Source organism: Somniosus microcephalus, chromosome 5 (genome assembly GCF_052327205.1).
Source record: "Somniosus microcephalus isolate GS21.2 chromosome 5, FLI_Smic_1.0, whole genome shotgun sequence".
In the NCBI taxonomy this organism is placed as follows: domain Eukaryota; kingdom Metazoa; phylum Chordata; class Chondrichthyes; order Squaliformes; family Somniosidae; genus Somniosus; species Somniosus microcephalus.
The window spans coordinates 295,644,579-295,656,863 of NC_140991.1; the positions used below are offsets into that span (position 1 = coordinate 295,644,579).

At 44.5% G+C, this 12,285-nt stretch overlaps 1 protein-coding gene across 1 annotated transcript in view; it reads left to right on the forward strand.

The window, feature by feature from the left end:
- The window catches only part of clptm1l (CLPTM1 like), a 37,868-nt gene that overhangs the window by 23,761 nt on the left and 1,822 nt on the right, over positions 1-12,285 (forward strand). The window contains exons 11-16 of the mRNA XM_085989163.1: positions 3,895-3,945; positions 4,280-4,362; positions 4,465-4,499; positions 4,624-4,679; positions 8,922-8,966; positions 12,098-12,213. Of these exons, the coding sequence (XP_085845289.1) occupies positions 3,895-3,945; positions 4,280-4,362; positions 4,465-4,499; positions 4,624-4,679; positions 8,922-8,966; positions 12,098-12,213 (386 nt within the window). The remainder of the gene's footprint in view (positions 1-3,894; positions 3,946-4,279; positions 4,363-4,464; positions 4,500-4,623; positions 4,680-8,921; positions 8,967-12,097; positions 12,214-12,285) is intronic.

Consider the following 12,285-nt stretch of genomic DNA (forward strand, 5'->3'; position numbering starts at 1 on the left):
GAGGGGTTGCATTTGATAAGGGTATAGAGTTTGTGACAGGGGCCAGAGACAATGGCTTCAGTCTTCCCAATGTTTACATGTAAGAAATTGTGGTTCATCCAAGACAGGATTTCAGACGAGCAGTCAAACAATGCACAGACAGTGGAGGCCCTGAGCAAGTTGGTGGAGATGCAGAGCTAGGTGTTGTCAGCATACATGGGGAACCTGACCCCATGTCTGGATGATTTTGCCAAGAGACAGCATGTAAATGAGATGAGGGGAGCCAAGGATAGATCCTTACAGCGCTCCAGAGGTAATAGTGCAGGGATGAGCAGAGAAGCCTTTGCTGGAGATGCTGTAGCTATGATTGGATAAGTAAAAGTAGAACCACAGAAGGACAGTCCTACTGAGCTGGACAGTGAAGGAGAGGAACTAACAACAGAAAACGCTGGAAAAACTCAGCAGGCCAGGCAACATCCGTGGAGAGAGAAACAGAGTTAACGTTTCACTGCCTCAGCGCCAGGGACCCGGGTTCAAATCCGGCCTCGGGTGACTGTCTGTGTGGAGTTTGCACATTCTCCCCGTGTTTGCGTGGGTTTCCTCCGGGTGCTCCGGTTTCCTCCCACAGTCCAAAGATGTGCGGGTTAGGTTGATTGGCCATGATAAAAAAATAAAAAAAATTGGCCCTTAGTGTTAGGAGAGATTAAATATGTGGGGTTACGAGGATAGGGCTTGGATGGGATGGCTGTCGGTGTAGGGACCAGGTGCTAGGGTTTGGATGATCAGCCATGATCTCGTTGAATGGCGGAGCAGGCTCGAATGGCCTACTCCTGCTCCTAGTTTCTATGTTTTTCTATGTTTCAGGTCGAAGTCCTTCTTCAGAACTGAGAAAAAAGCAGGAAATGAAACCGATTTAAAAGGCCAGTTTGGGGGCTGGGAAATGGGGGAGGAGATGAAAGAACAAAAGGGAAGGTCTGTGGGGGTGTGTGGTGAAGAGACATTAAGAGATATTCAAGATGAGACGAAGATGAGACGAGATGGTAATAGGACAGGTAAAGAGACAAAGGATGGCTCTAGATGAAGTGTGAAATACGCTGGAAGAATGAGACAGCTGCCATGTGGGAGAGAGGAAAAGGCACAAACCAAAGGTGTGGATAAAAAATATATAAAAATATAATAGGGGCCAAGGTTATGATCTGAAACTGTTGAACTTGATATTGAGTCCAGAAGGCTACAAAGTGCCTAATCGGAAGATGAGGTGCTGTTCCTCGAACTTGCGCTGAGCTTCCGTGGAACTATGCAAGAGGCCGTGGACGGTGAGGTCTGAGTGGGAATGGAGCGGTAAATTGAAATGACAAGCGGCTGGAAGCTCGGGGTCACCCTTACGGACAGAACGGAGGTGTTGCGCAAAGCGGTCACCCAATCTGCGTTTGGCCTCTCCAATGTAGAGGAGACCGCATCATGAGCAGCAAATACAGTATACTAGATTGCAAGAAGTACAAGTAAATCGCTATTTCACCTGGAAAGGGTGTTTGGGGCCCTGGACAGTGGGAAGGGGGGAGGTATAAGGGCAGGTGTTGCATCTCCTGTGCTTGCACGGGAAGGTGCTGGGCGAAGGGGTGATGGAGGAGTGGACTAGGGTGTCTCGGAGGGAGCGGTCCCTATGGAATGCTGAAAGGGGAGGGGAAGATGCCTTTGGTGGTGGGATCACGTTGGAGGTGGCGGAAATGGTGGAGGATGATCCGTTGAATGTGGAGGCTGGTGGGGTGAAAGGTGAGGACAAGGGGAACCCTATCGTGGTTCTGGGAGGGAGGGGCAGGGGTGAGAGAACGGACACGGTCGAGGGCTGTGTCAACCACAGTAGAGGGGAATCCTCGGTTGAGGAAAAAGGAAGACATGTCGGAAGCACTGGTGTGGAAGGTGGCATTGTCGGAGCAGATGCGGCGGAGACGGAGAAACTGGGAGAATGGAATAGAGTCCTTACAGGAGGGGGGTGGGAGGAAGTGTAGTCCAGGTAGCTGTGGGAGTCAGTGGGCTTGTAGTGAATGTTGGTCAATAACCTATCCCCAGAGATGGAGACGGAGAAGTCGAGGAAGGGAAGGGAAGAGTCGGAGATGGACCATGTGAAGGAAGAGTGGAAATTGGAGGCAAAGTAAATGAAATTGTCTAGTTCAGGGCGAGAGCCGGAAACGACACCGATAGTCATCAATGTACCGGAAAAAGAGGTGAGGGGGGGGACCCGAGTAGGACTGAAACAAAGAGTGTTCCACATATCCCACGAAAAGGCAGGCATAGCTAGGACCCATGCGGGTACCCATAGCAACACCTTTAATTTGGAGGAAATGAGTGGAGTCAAAGGAGAAGTTGTTCAATGTGAGGAGAAGTTGTTCAATGTGAGAACAAGTTCAGCCAGGCAGATGAGGGTGGCGGTGGATGGGGACTGGTCGGGCCTCTGTTCAAGGAAGAAGCGGAGCACCCTTAGGCCATCCTGGTGGGGGATGGAGGTGTAGAGGGATTGTACGTCCACGGTGAAAAGGAGGCGGTTGGGGCCAGGAAACTGTTAGTGACGGAGGGCGTGGGAAGAGATTGGACAAGGAGAAAAGATAGTCGAGATAGGAAGAGAAGTTCCGTGGGGCAAGAACAGGCTGAAACGATGGGTCTACCAGGGCAGTCCTGTTTGTGGATCTTGGGAAGGAGGTAGAAGTGGGCTGTGCGGGGTTGGGGAACTGAGGTTGGTGGCCGTGGGGGGGAAGTTCTCCAGAGGAGATGAGGTCAGTGACAATCTTGGAAACGGTGGTTTGATGTTCAGTAGTGGGTTCATGGTCCAGGTGGAGGTAGGAGGAGGTGTCGGAGAGTTGGCGTTCAGCTTCCGCTAGGTAGAGGTCGGTTCGCCAGACAACAACAGCATCACCCTCGTCGGCAGGTTTAATGACAGTCGGGGTTGGATCTGAGAGAATGGAGTGCTGCAAGTTCAGAGGGAGGTAGGTTGGAGGTTAGTGAGGGGAGCAGAGAAATGGAGACGGCCGATGTCATGGCGGCAGTTAGTAATGAAAAGATCTAGAGAGGGTAAGAGGCCGAGAGGTGTTGGGAGGTGGATGATGTGGCCAACCATGGCAGAGACTGCAGAGAAGTCGAGAAGGATGGGGAGAACAAGGAGGGATAAATGCTCCATGGCCGCAATCATGGAGGATGTCATTTGTGACTTTGGTTAGGGTTGTTTGTGTTGTAGCAGGAGTGGAATCCTGATTAGAGAGCTTCAAATAGGGAGTTGTGGGAACGTTGGGCACAAATTTGGGAAGTGACCATGTTCGAGGACGTTGAAGAAGAAAGGTAGGTTAGAGATGGGGTGTTAGTTTCCAAAGACAGAGGAGTCCAGGTTGGGTTTATTTGACGTGGCGTAATGATGACAGTTTCAAAAGGGCAGGGGCAATACTTGGAGAGTTAACTATTTACAATGTCAGCTTGCATGGGCCCCAGGGTAAGAAGTTGGGTGCTCAACAGTTTAATGGGAATGGGGGTCAAGGGAGGAGGAGGTGGACCTCATGGAGAGATGAGCGAGTGGAGATGGGGGAGAAACGAGACCGATGCAGGATCAAAGCTAGGGCAGGGTGGAGCCTGTGGGGTGGAAGGGATTGACTCGAAGAATTTGGCTGAATCTAGTCTTTTCCTCTCCAATTCTCTACGGGGGCTTTGGAGCAGAGCCTGCTGGATAGCCGGAATCTACGCTAACTTCTTTTCTTTTCTCCCACGCCCCAGGAAGCTGTGGCCAGATTTTGTCACGCACCGCCCAAACTGAAATAAGATAACTCTGCCTATACCAGGGCATTCCTTTTTATGTACGCTTACAAGTTGTCTGTGACAAATATAAATTTAGATGAACAGCAAAATAGATTACTTTGGATCTCCTTTTTGCAGTTTGGAACATTTGATGAATCTGAGAAAAAGACTGAAGAATATGATACTCAGGTATTTGGCTTGTTGCATGTGCTATTCTACCTGTACTTGGCATGGTTGTTTATGAAAATAAATACGATATTCCATTGAAATTATATGGACTATTGAGCTTGGGCCTCCCAGGCTAGACTTGTGTATATATAATATGCATTATCCCAATGTGAGCTCATGTTGACTAGCACAAGGTAGACTGCTAACCGAATCTAAATAAAACAAAAAGTGAAATATTTAAGAGTTTAATGCAGTTTTTTAAGAAATGTATGTTTATTTTCAGAACTTTTAGTAGATGTGATTATTTCTGCCTTTTCTAAACTTGTTCTGTGGATTTTTCTCCCTCTCTGTTTAGGCAATGAAATGCTTGTCCTATGTACTTTATCCACTTTGTTTTGGTGGAGCTGTATACTCCTTATTAAATATGAAGTACAAAAGGTAACTATTAATGGCCCTCGAGTGAAACTTAATTTATTTTTCGATCTTCAAGGAAAGGTTATCTGTAATGCAATGCATTTACAATATTTCATATCTTTTCAGTTGGTACTCATGGTTGATAAACAGTTTAGTTAATGGTAAGTGCCTCTCGTACATTGTTTTCTAACTTTTTAATGTTTTTTTTTAAGATCCAGTCATTTGTATATTTGCTACGTGCTTGTTTTTTGCAAGCCCATTAAAATGCCTGTGTGGTTGTTGCAGGTGTCTATGCTTTTGGATTCCTGTTTATGTTGCCTCAACTGTTCGTTAATTATAAGGTTAGTGATCAGACAATTAATCCTGCTTGTGTTGTAGCTATTTTAGGAGAAATCAGCTGGTCTTAATTGGTAGTGGAATGATCCAGGTGCCATTTTGTAGCATTTACATCTCGCTCGCTCTCTTCCCCCTTCCTGCATTAATTGTGTATTATATTCTCCCCGTCTCTCTTGGTGGTCTCAAATGTGTGCTGTTTCTTTCTGAGCAGGCAGGCTGGTTTCTCGAAGTGTGAGACAGTGGAGTTGGGTACTTTCTCCCCCCCCCCCCCCCCCCCCCCCCCCCCCCACACACCTTTTGTTTTTTATCCTGTGGGAAACCCAGAACTCGGATCAAGGAACCATAGGTGTAAACCTGCATCTGGCATCACATATTGGAACATCTATTACAGTCTCCCTGAAGACTCAATTGGTAAATCTACCATTTTGGTAGAGTGGTGCCATAAAAAAGCCCCCCTGCCACCCACTTCTGTGCCGTTAGCTTATTTCGGCTGCCGCAGCAGTGGGCTAGAGAAAGGGGGGAAATCGTCCAGGGTACCTGTTCAAGATGACTAGGCGGTGAACTGTGATGGAAACTGCATGTGTTAACATTGATGTGAAAAGGATCAGGCTTGACTGTGGTTCCATAGCCTGTCGGGACTCTCGGTATAGGTCCGCACATGAAAAATGATCTGGACGACGTACCAGAGGGCTGCTGGCACTGTTGGAGCCCTACCCCAACAAGAGTCCAGGAAGACATTTTTTTAAAACTTTTAGCACATCAAATATTTTTTTTTAAGTTTCCTTGTACATCAGCACTTCAAAATGTCTAAATTAATGCACAGTTTATGATGCTGGAACACTGCAACACTAGTCCTCCGATCCCTTTAGTGGATTCATGTCTGAAATTTGTAAATATTGAGCATGTTCCAAGGTACAAATATTGGGGTAATTTTTTAATATAATTGGTTTTGTGTTAGACTTCAAACTACATAACATTTTGTAAGGCATTACAGTTGTGTGTAGTAATCAGTGTACACAATGTTGTTAAATTAGAGACACTGGAAGATTCAAATTCAGAATACTGATGGGCAGTCTTAAGCTTGTCCTTTTTTGTTTTTGCATGGTGTTTTGTTTCTACATCCTAGGGTACTTAAGGAAGTGGCCCTAGAAATAGTAGATGCATTGCTGGTCATCTTCCAAAATTCTGTAGTCTCTGGCACAGTTCCCATGGATTGGAAGGTAGCTAATGTAACCCCACTATTTTAAAAAAAGGTGGTAGAGAGAGAAAACGGGGAATTATAGACCGGTAAGCCTGACATCGGTAGTGGGGGGAAAATGCTAGAGTCCATTATAAAAGATGTAATAGCAGACCACTTGGAAAACAGCGACGGGATCGGACAAAGTCAACATGGATTTACAAAAGGTAAATCGTGCTTGACTAATTACTGGAATTTTTTGTGGATGTGACTGGTAGAATAGATAAGGGAGAACCAGTGGATGTGGTGTATTTGGACTTTCAGAAGGCTTTCGATAAGGTCCCGCATAAGAGATTAGCATGCAAAGTTAAAGCACATGGGATTGGGGGCAAGGTACTGACTTGGATAGAGAACTGGTTGGCGGACCGGAAGCAAAGAGTTGAAATAAACTGGTCTTTTTCCGAGTGGCAGGTAGTGACTAGTGGGGTACCGCAGGGATCGGTGCTCGGACCCCAGCTATTCACAATATATATTAATGATCTAGATGAGGGAACTAGGTATAATATCTCCAAGTTTGCAGACAAAACAAAGCTGGGTGGGCGTGTGCTGTGAGGAGGATGCAGAGAAACTCCAGTATGATTTGGACAGGTTGGGTGATTGGGCAGATGCATGGCACTTGCAGTATAATGTGGACACTTTGGTGGCAAAAACAGGAAGGCAGATTATTATCTGAACGGCAATAGATTGGGAAAAGGGAAGTGCAACGAGACCTGGGTATCCTTGTGCACCAGTCGCTGAAGGTAAGCATGCAGGTGCAGCAGGCAGTAAAGAAGGCAAATGGCATGTTGGCCTTCACAGCGAGAGGATTCAAGTACAGGAGCAAGGATGTCTTGCTGCAGTTGTACAGGGCCTTGGTGAGACCGCACCTTGAGTATTGTGTGCCGTTTTGGTCGCCTTGCCTGAGGAAGGATGTTCTTGCCATGGAGGGAATGCAGTGAAGATTCACCAGACTGATACCTGGGATGGCAGGAATGACGTATGAAGAGATTGGGTCGATTAGGCTTATATTCGCTAGAGTTTAGAAGAATGAGAGGGGATCTCATAGAATTTTATAAGTTTCAAACAGGACTAGACAGACTAGATGCAGGAAGGATGTTCCCGATGGCGGGGGAGTGCAGAACCAGGGGTCACAGTCTAAGGGGTAAGCCATTTAGGACAGAGATGAGGAGGAATTTCTTCACCCAGAGAGTGGTGAACCTGTGGAATTCTCTACCACAGAAGGCAGTTGAGGCCAATTCATTAAATATATTCAAGAAGGAGTTAAATATATTTCTTAAGGCTAAAGGGATATGGGGAGAAAGTAGGGACAGGGTACTGAATTTGGATGATCAGCCATGATCTCATTAAATGGCAGAGCAGGCTCGAGGGGCCGAATGGCCTACTCCTGCTCCTATCTTCTATGTTTCTATGGTGTAGTTACTGTCTCCACACACTTGACCTTTAAAGAGGAGCAATACTATTTGGGGAAGCAAGTACTTTAAAGTACTGTCTGGAAATATCCACTTAATTAAAAAAAAAAGCTCCATTCTTGCTCAGAGAGGCTGTTGGTTTAAAAAAAATTACAGCTTTGTGAAGTAATGCTACATCGACTGTTCCAGATAAAGTTGTCGAATTTGAATGACTTATTTGGCCGGTTCATCTGTCACTTGCCATTGTGGTGCCTGGGGTTGATAGTCTTTCCAATCCCAGTAAGTATTGTTCCCCCTATAAAGTACTTTGACATTTGGTAAATCAGTTTTAATAAATATCAGACTTTCACAGCATTTGCCATTTAATCCAGTCCGCAGTGTTAAGCTCTTTCAATGTTATGTTCCTAAAAGATTGGATTGTGTAATAGGGCAAGGTGGGTAAAGTACTCATTTGATACACTCAATCAAGCTCAACTTGTACTTGAGGATACCCATCAGCAAGACAGGTTACAGATATTCAGAATTATGCCTGATCATTATTTTTTGCAATTTTGCCTTACTGGGTTATAGTTCTGCAATCACTGTCGTCTTCTCGTATCTCACTTGAGCGGCCATTCTTCATGTGTAAACTTGGACAATGAGTGTCAGCATGGGAATTTAATTATGGTGGGAATCACAGCTGAGTCCAGTCCTGTTCCCAACTAAGTCCACACATCTGCACTTGTGCATGGGATCCTGGCTGACTTTTATGTCCCCCCCCCCCCCCCTGCCCGCCCACTTCTTGGGAGGTATACCCAGCAGCAGCATTAAGAAATAGGAGCAGGAGTCGGCCATTCGGCCCCTTGAGCCTGCTCCGCTATTCAATAAGATCATGGTTGATCTGATCTCGGCCTCAACTCCACTTTCCCGCCCGCTCCCCATAACCTTTGACTCTCCTGTAGCTCAAATATCTGTCTATCTCCGCCTTGAATATATTCAATGACTCCGCCCCCACAGCTCTCTGGTAGAGAATTCCAAAGATTCACAACCCTCTGAAGAAATTCCTCCTCATCTTAGTCGTAAATGGGCGACCCCTTATTCTGAAACTATGGCCTAGTTCTAGATTCCCCCATGAGGGGAAACATCTACTCTGTCAAGCCCCCTCAGAATCTTATATGTATCAATAAGATCACCTCTCATTCTTCTAAACTCCAATGAGTATAGGCCCAACCCGCTCAACCTTTCTTAATAAAACAACCCTTTCATCTCAGGAATCAACCTAGTGAACCTTCTCTGAACTGCCTCCAAAGCAAGTATATCCCTCCTTAAATGAGACGACCAAAACTGCACACAGTACTCCAGGTGTGGCCTCACCAGCGCCCTGTACAGTCGTAGCAAGACTTCCCTACTTTTATACTCCATCCCCTCTCCATTCCAGCTGAGATACTGGGGCTTCCTTGTCTATGTAGCTTAGTACTTTTCCAGATAGCATCTTCAACCACTAGCCCATCAGGGGAGCTAATGACCATTATCTCTAATGGGAATGAAACTTGCTTGCTGCAAAAGATTTTTTTTTTTTTAACTTGGGCATCTGCAAATTAATGTTTTTCGTTTACTTACAGCTGAAATCCGTGGCACATTTACCATGGAAGGCGTTTATGTACAAAGTAAGCTATTTTTAATTTTATTTGCATATCTTAAACTGACTCATTCAAGTGTTACAAGTACAAATGAATTAGATCAAACAATTTCTCTTGTTCTGTATCTGAGATTTGTCACCTATTACTTGGGGAATTTAGCATTTTTGGCAGTGCCTATTTGCTATCTACCATCTTGTAAAGCACACTGAGATGTCTCTTTGTACACCGTGAGCACAGTAGAATGTCAGTTATTGTTGCTCATGGTGTCACATTGATAGCTGTATCTCTGGACATGAAATTCTGCACACATCCTCAAATGACATCCGTGTGTGCTCGTAGATTATTGTTGGGTGACTGGTTCCAAATCTAAAAGTTGCAGTTCTCTCAAAAGATTACCGTTTTGTTTTGAGAGTTCAGAGATTTCTCCTACCCTCAACAAATGTACATATTTAAGTATAAAGATTTTACAGCATTAACTTAGCTAATTTAATTTATAAGCATTGGGTTTTTTTTAAAACTAGAAATAATTGTGCATCATTCCCTGGTTGAGAGGATGGCTAGGTGGCCACCACCCAGACCTTTGCCAGTACCACTCTTGTAGCTAGGTATGCTAGAGTGGCCTGTCAGTCAGACGGCACTTATCATATAAGAACATAATAAGAAATAGGAGCAGGAGTAGGCCACTTGGCCCCTCGAGCCTGCTCCACCATTCAATAAGATCATGGCTGATCTTGGGCTCAAAGCCACTTCCCTGCCTGCTCCCTATAACTCTTCACTCCCTCATCTTGCCAAAATCTGTCTATCTCCACCTTAAATGTATTTAATGACCCAGCCTGCACAACTCTCTGCGGCAGAGAATTCCACAGATTTACGACCCTCGGAGAGAAGAAATTCCTCCTCATCTCAGTTCTAAAAGTGCGACCCTTTATTCTGAAACTGTGCCCCCGAGTTCTAGATTTCCCCACAAGGGGAAAATCTTCTCTGCACCTACCTTGTCGAGCCCCCTCAGTATCTTATGTTTCAATAAGATCGCCTCTCATTCTTCTAAATTCCAATGAGTATAGGCCCAACCTGCTCAACCTTTCCTCATAAGTCAACCCCCTCATAAGAAGTAGGAGCAGGAGTAGGCCATACGGCCCCATCTCTGGAATTAACCTAGTGCAGCGTCTCCGAACTGCCTCCAATGCAAGTATATCCTTCCTTAAATAAGGAGATCAAAACTGTACGCATTACTCAAGTGTGGTCTCGCCAACGCCCTTGTACAGTTGTAGCAGGACTTCCCTGATTTTATACTCCAACCCCGTTACAATAAAGGCCAACATTCCATTTGCCTTTTTAATTACTTGCTGCACCTGCATAAGCACTGTAAAACATTTGTTGGTTGTTGCAAGTTTTATGTCTTGCCTGGAGAGGTTCTCTCTGGTACAGCAAGTGAAAGTTTACACAGCGAGTTATTATGATCGGGACTGCACTGCCCGAGAGGGTGGTGCAAGCAGATTCAATAGAAACTTTCAAAAGGGAATTGGATAAATACTTGGAAGGGGAGAAATTTTAAGGGCTACGGGGAAAGAGCAGGGAAGTGGGACTAAGTGGTGAGCTCTTTCAAAGAGCCAGCAAGGGCGCAATGGGCCGAATAGAATCCTACAGCACAGGAGGTTATAAGCAGTCTGTGAGTATCTTGCCTTTGGGGTGTGTCCGTACTACCCAATATCTAACTGTGCGATAGTGTAATCCAGGGGTGTGACAGTAGTGTGTACCCCCTTGTGATCCGAAACGGATATTCATGTCTTTCACACATCTGCCTCTCTAATCTTCTCGATGGTGGACCAAGAAAACACCTGGTAAGATGAGGTCATATACAGATTGGTAATCTGCTTTATTTCACAGCAAGTGAAAAAAGAGACACCATTATGATCCGAGTTAAATCAGTACAACTTATCTTCCAGTATTAGTACTAAGTAATGAACAAGCTATTAGTGAGTTACATTAGTGGGTTCTCTTTTACTTCACTTAAACAAAATAACTCGAACAATCCTTCTGCATTCTTCCTCAACCTGGCCAGAGCTTGTGTTCACAGCTTTTTGTTTGAAAACCTGATTGGCTGTCTGCTTGTTTTTCTATCTCTGGTTTTATCATTCTCTGTTTACAGGCAGAGAGAAAAGTCTACCAGGTCCCCCTACCCCTGCCCCCCCCCCCCCCCCCCCCCCAAAACCCACTGAGTGGCCGGGGCCAATGGCTTCTCAACATAATGGGTGTGCGATATTTACTAATTACGGAGAAGATAACTAATTCCTTATCATTTACAGTCTTTGGGGAGGCAACATAAAAGCATAGCTCATTAGCCACCTTTTGTCTAAAAACAGGTATGAATATACTTTGCTTTAAAAATCCAACATTTAAATACAGCGCTCTCAAAAATGTTTTTTATTGAAAAATGGTCATAAAACGCTGCAGAATGACACTGACAAAGTATCTATGGTGCTGGTATTACTTCTGGTTTCATTTTTGTTTCCTCAACCCAATGATTGGCTCCATTCTATTCATTTATATTACTGTTTATTCATGAGCTGCCAAAAGCACACTTCTATTCTGGAATTGTTGTTACATAGTTTGCATTTCTATTGAATACAGTAGAACCTCCGAGACTTGTATTATCACTATAGAGCAAGCCAATCCAATTACCTAGATGCACAGTGGATTGAGAGGCTGTTACTGGATAAATTGTAAAGAGAAAACGACATCAAAATATTAGAGAAAATATTTTAATCATAACATCTTTCGACAAGCAAGAGAGCAAGCAGATGTCTTGTTTTGTAACCAAATGTGTGTATAAAGCACAGGATGTGAGGCCCTTCTTTCTTTTCCACCACTCCTCTCCCCAATGTAAACAAGAACACAAACCTGATCTCTCTTATTCAGCTCCTTGTTAGAGCCTAGCACAGATCATTAATTAGCCATGGAAAATTGAAAGCCTAGACTTGTAATTCATCGTTATCATGTTCATCGTGTTGGCTCAACAACTTGTTTTGTCATCAGATAGCTGTAAGAATTTAATGTGCATTGTCTAATATTTTCCACTATTCTGACTTGGAAATAATGTTCCTCTTTTATTGTCACAACCTTCCTCTTTTATTGTCACAACCTATCTTCTGTTGCAGGCGTTCAATACCTTTATTGATGATGTCTTTGCATTCATCATCACCATGCCAACGTCACACAGACTAGCTTGCTTCAGAGATGATGTAGTGTTTCTTGTTTACCTGTACCAGAGATGGTAAGACTTTCTAATATACATTATTGTAATACATTAATTTGAAAAAATAAAACTTTTAAACCGTGCTATATT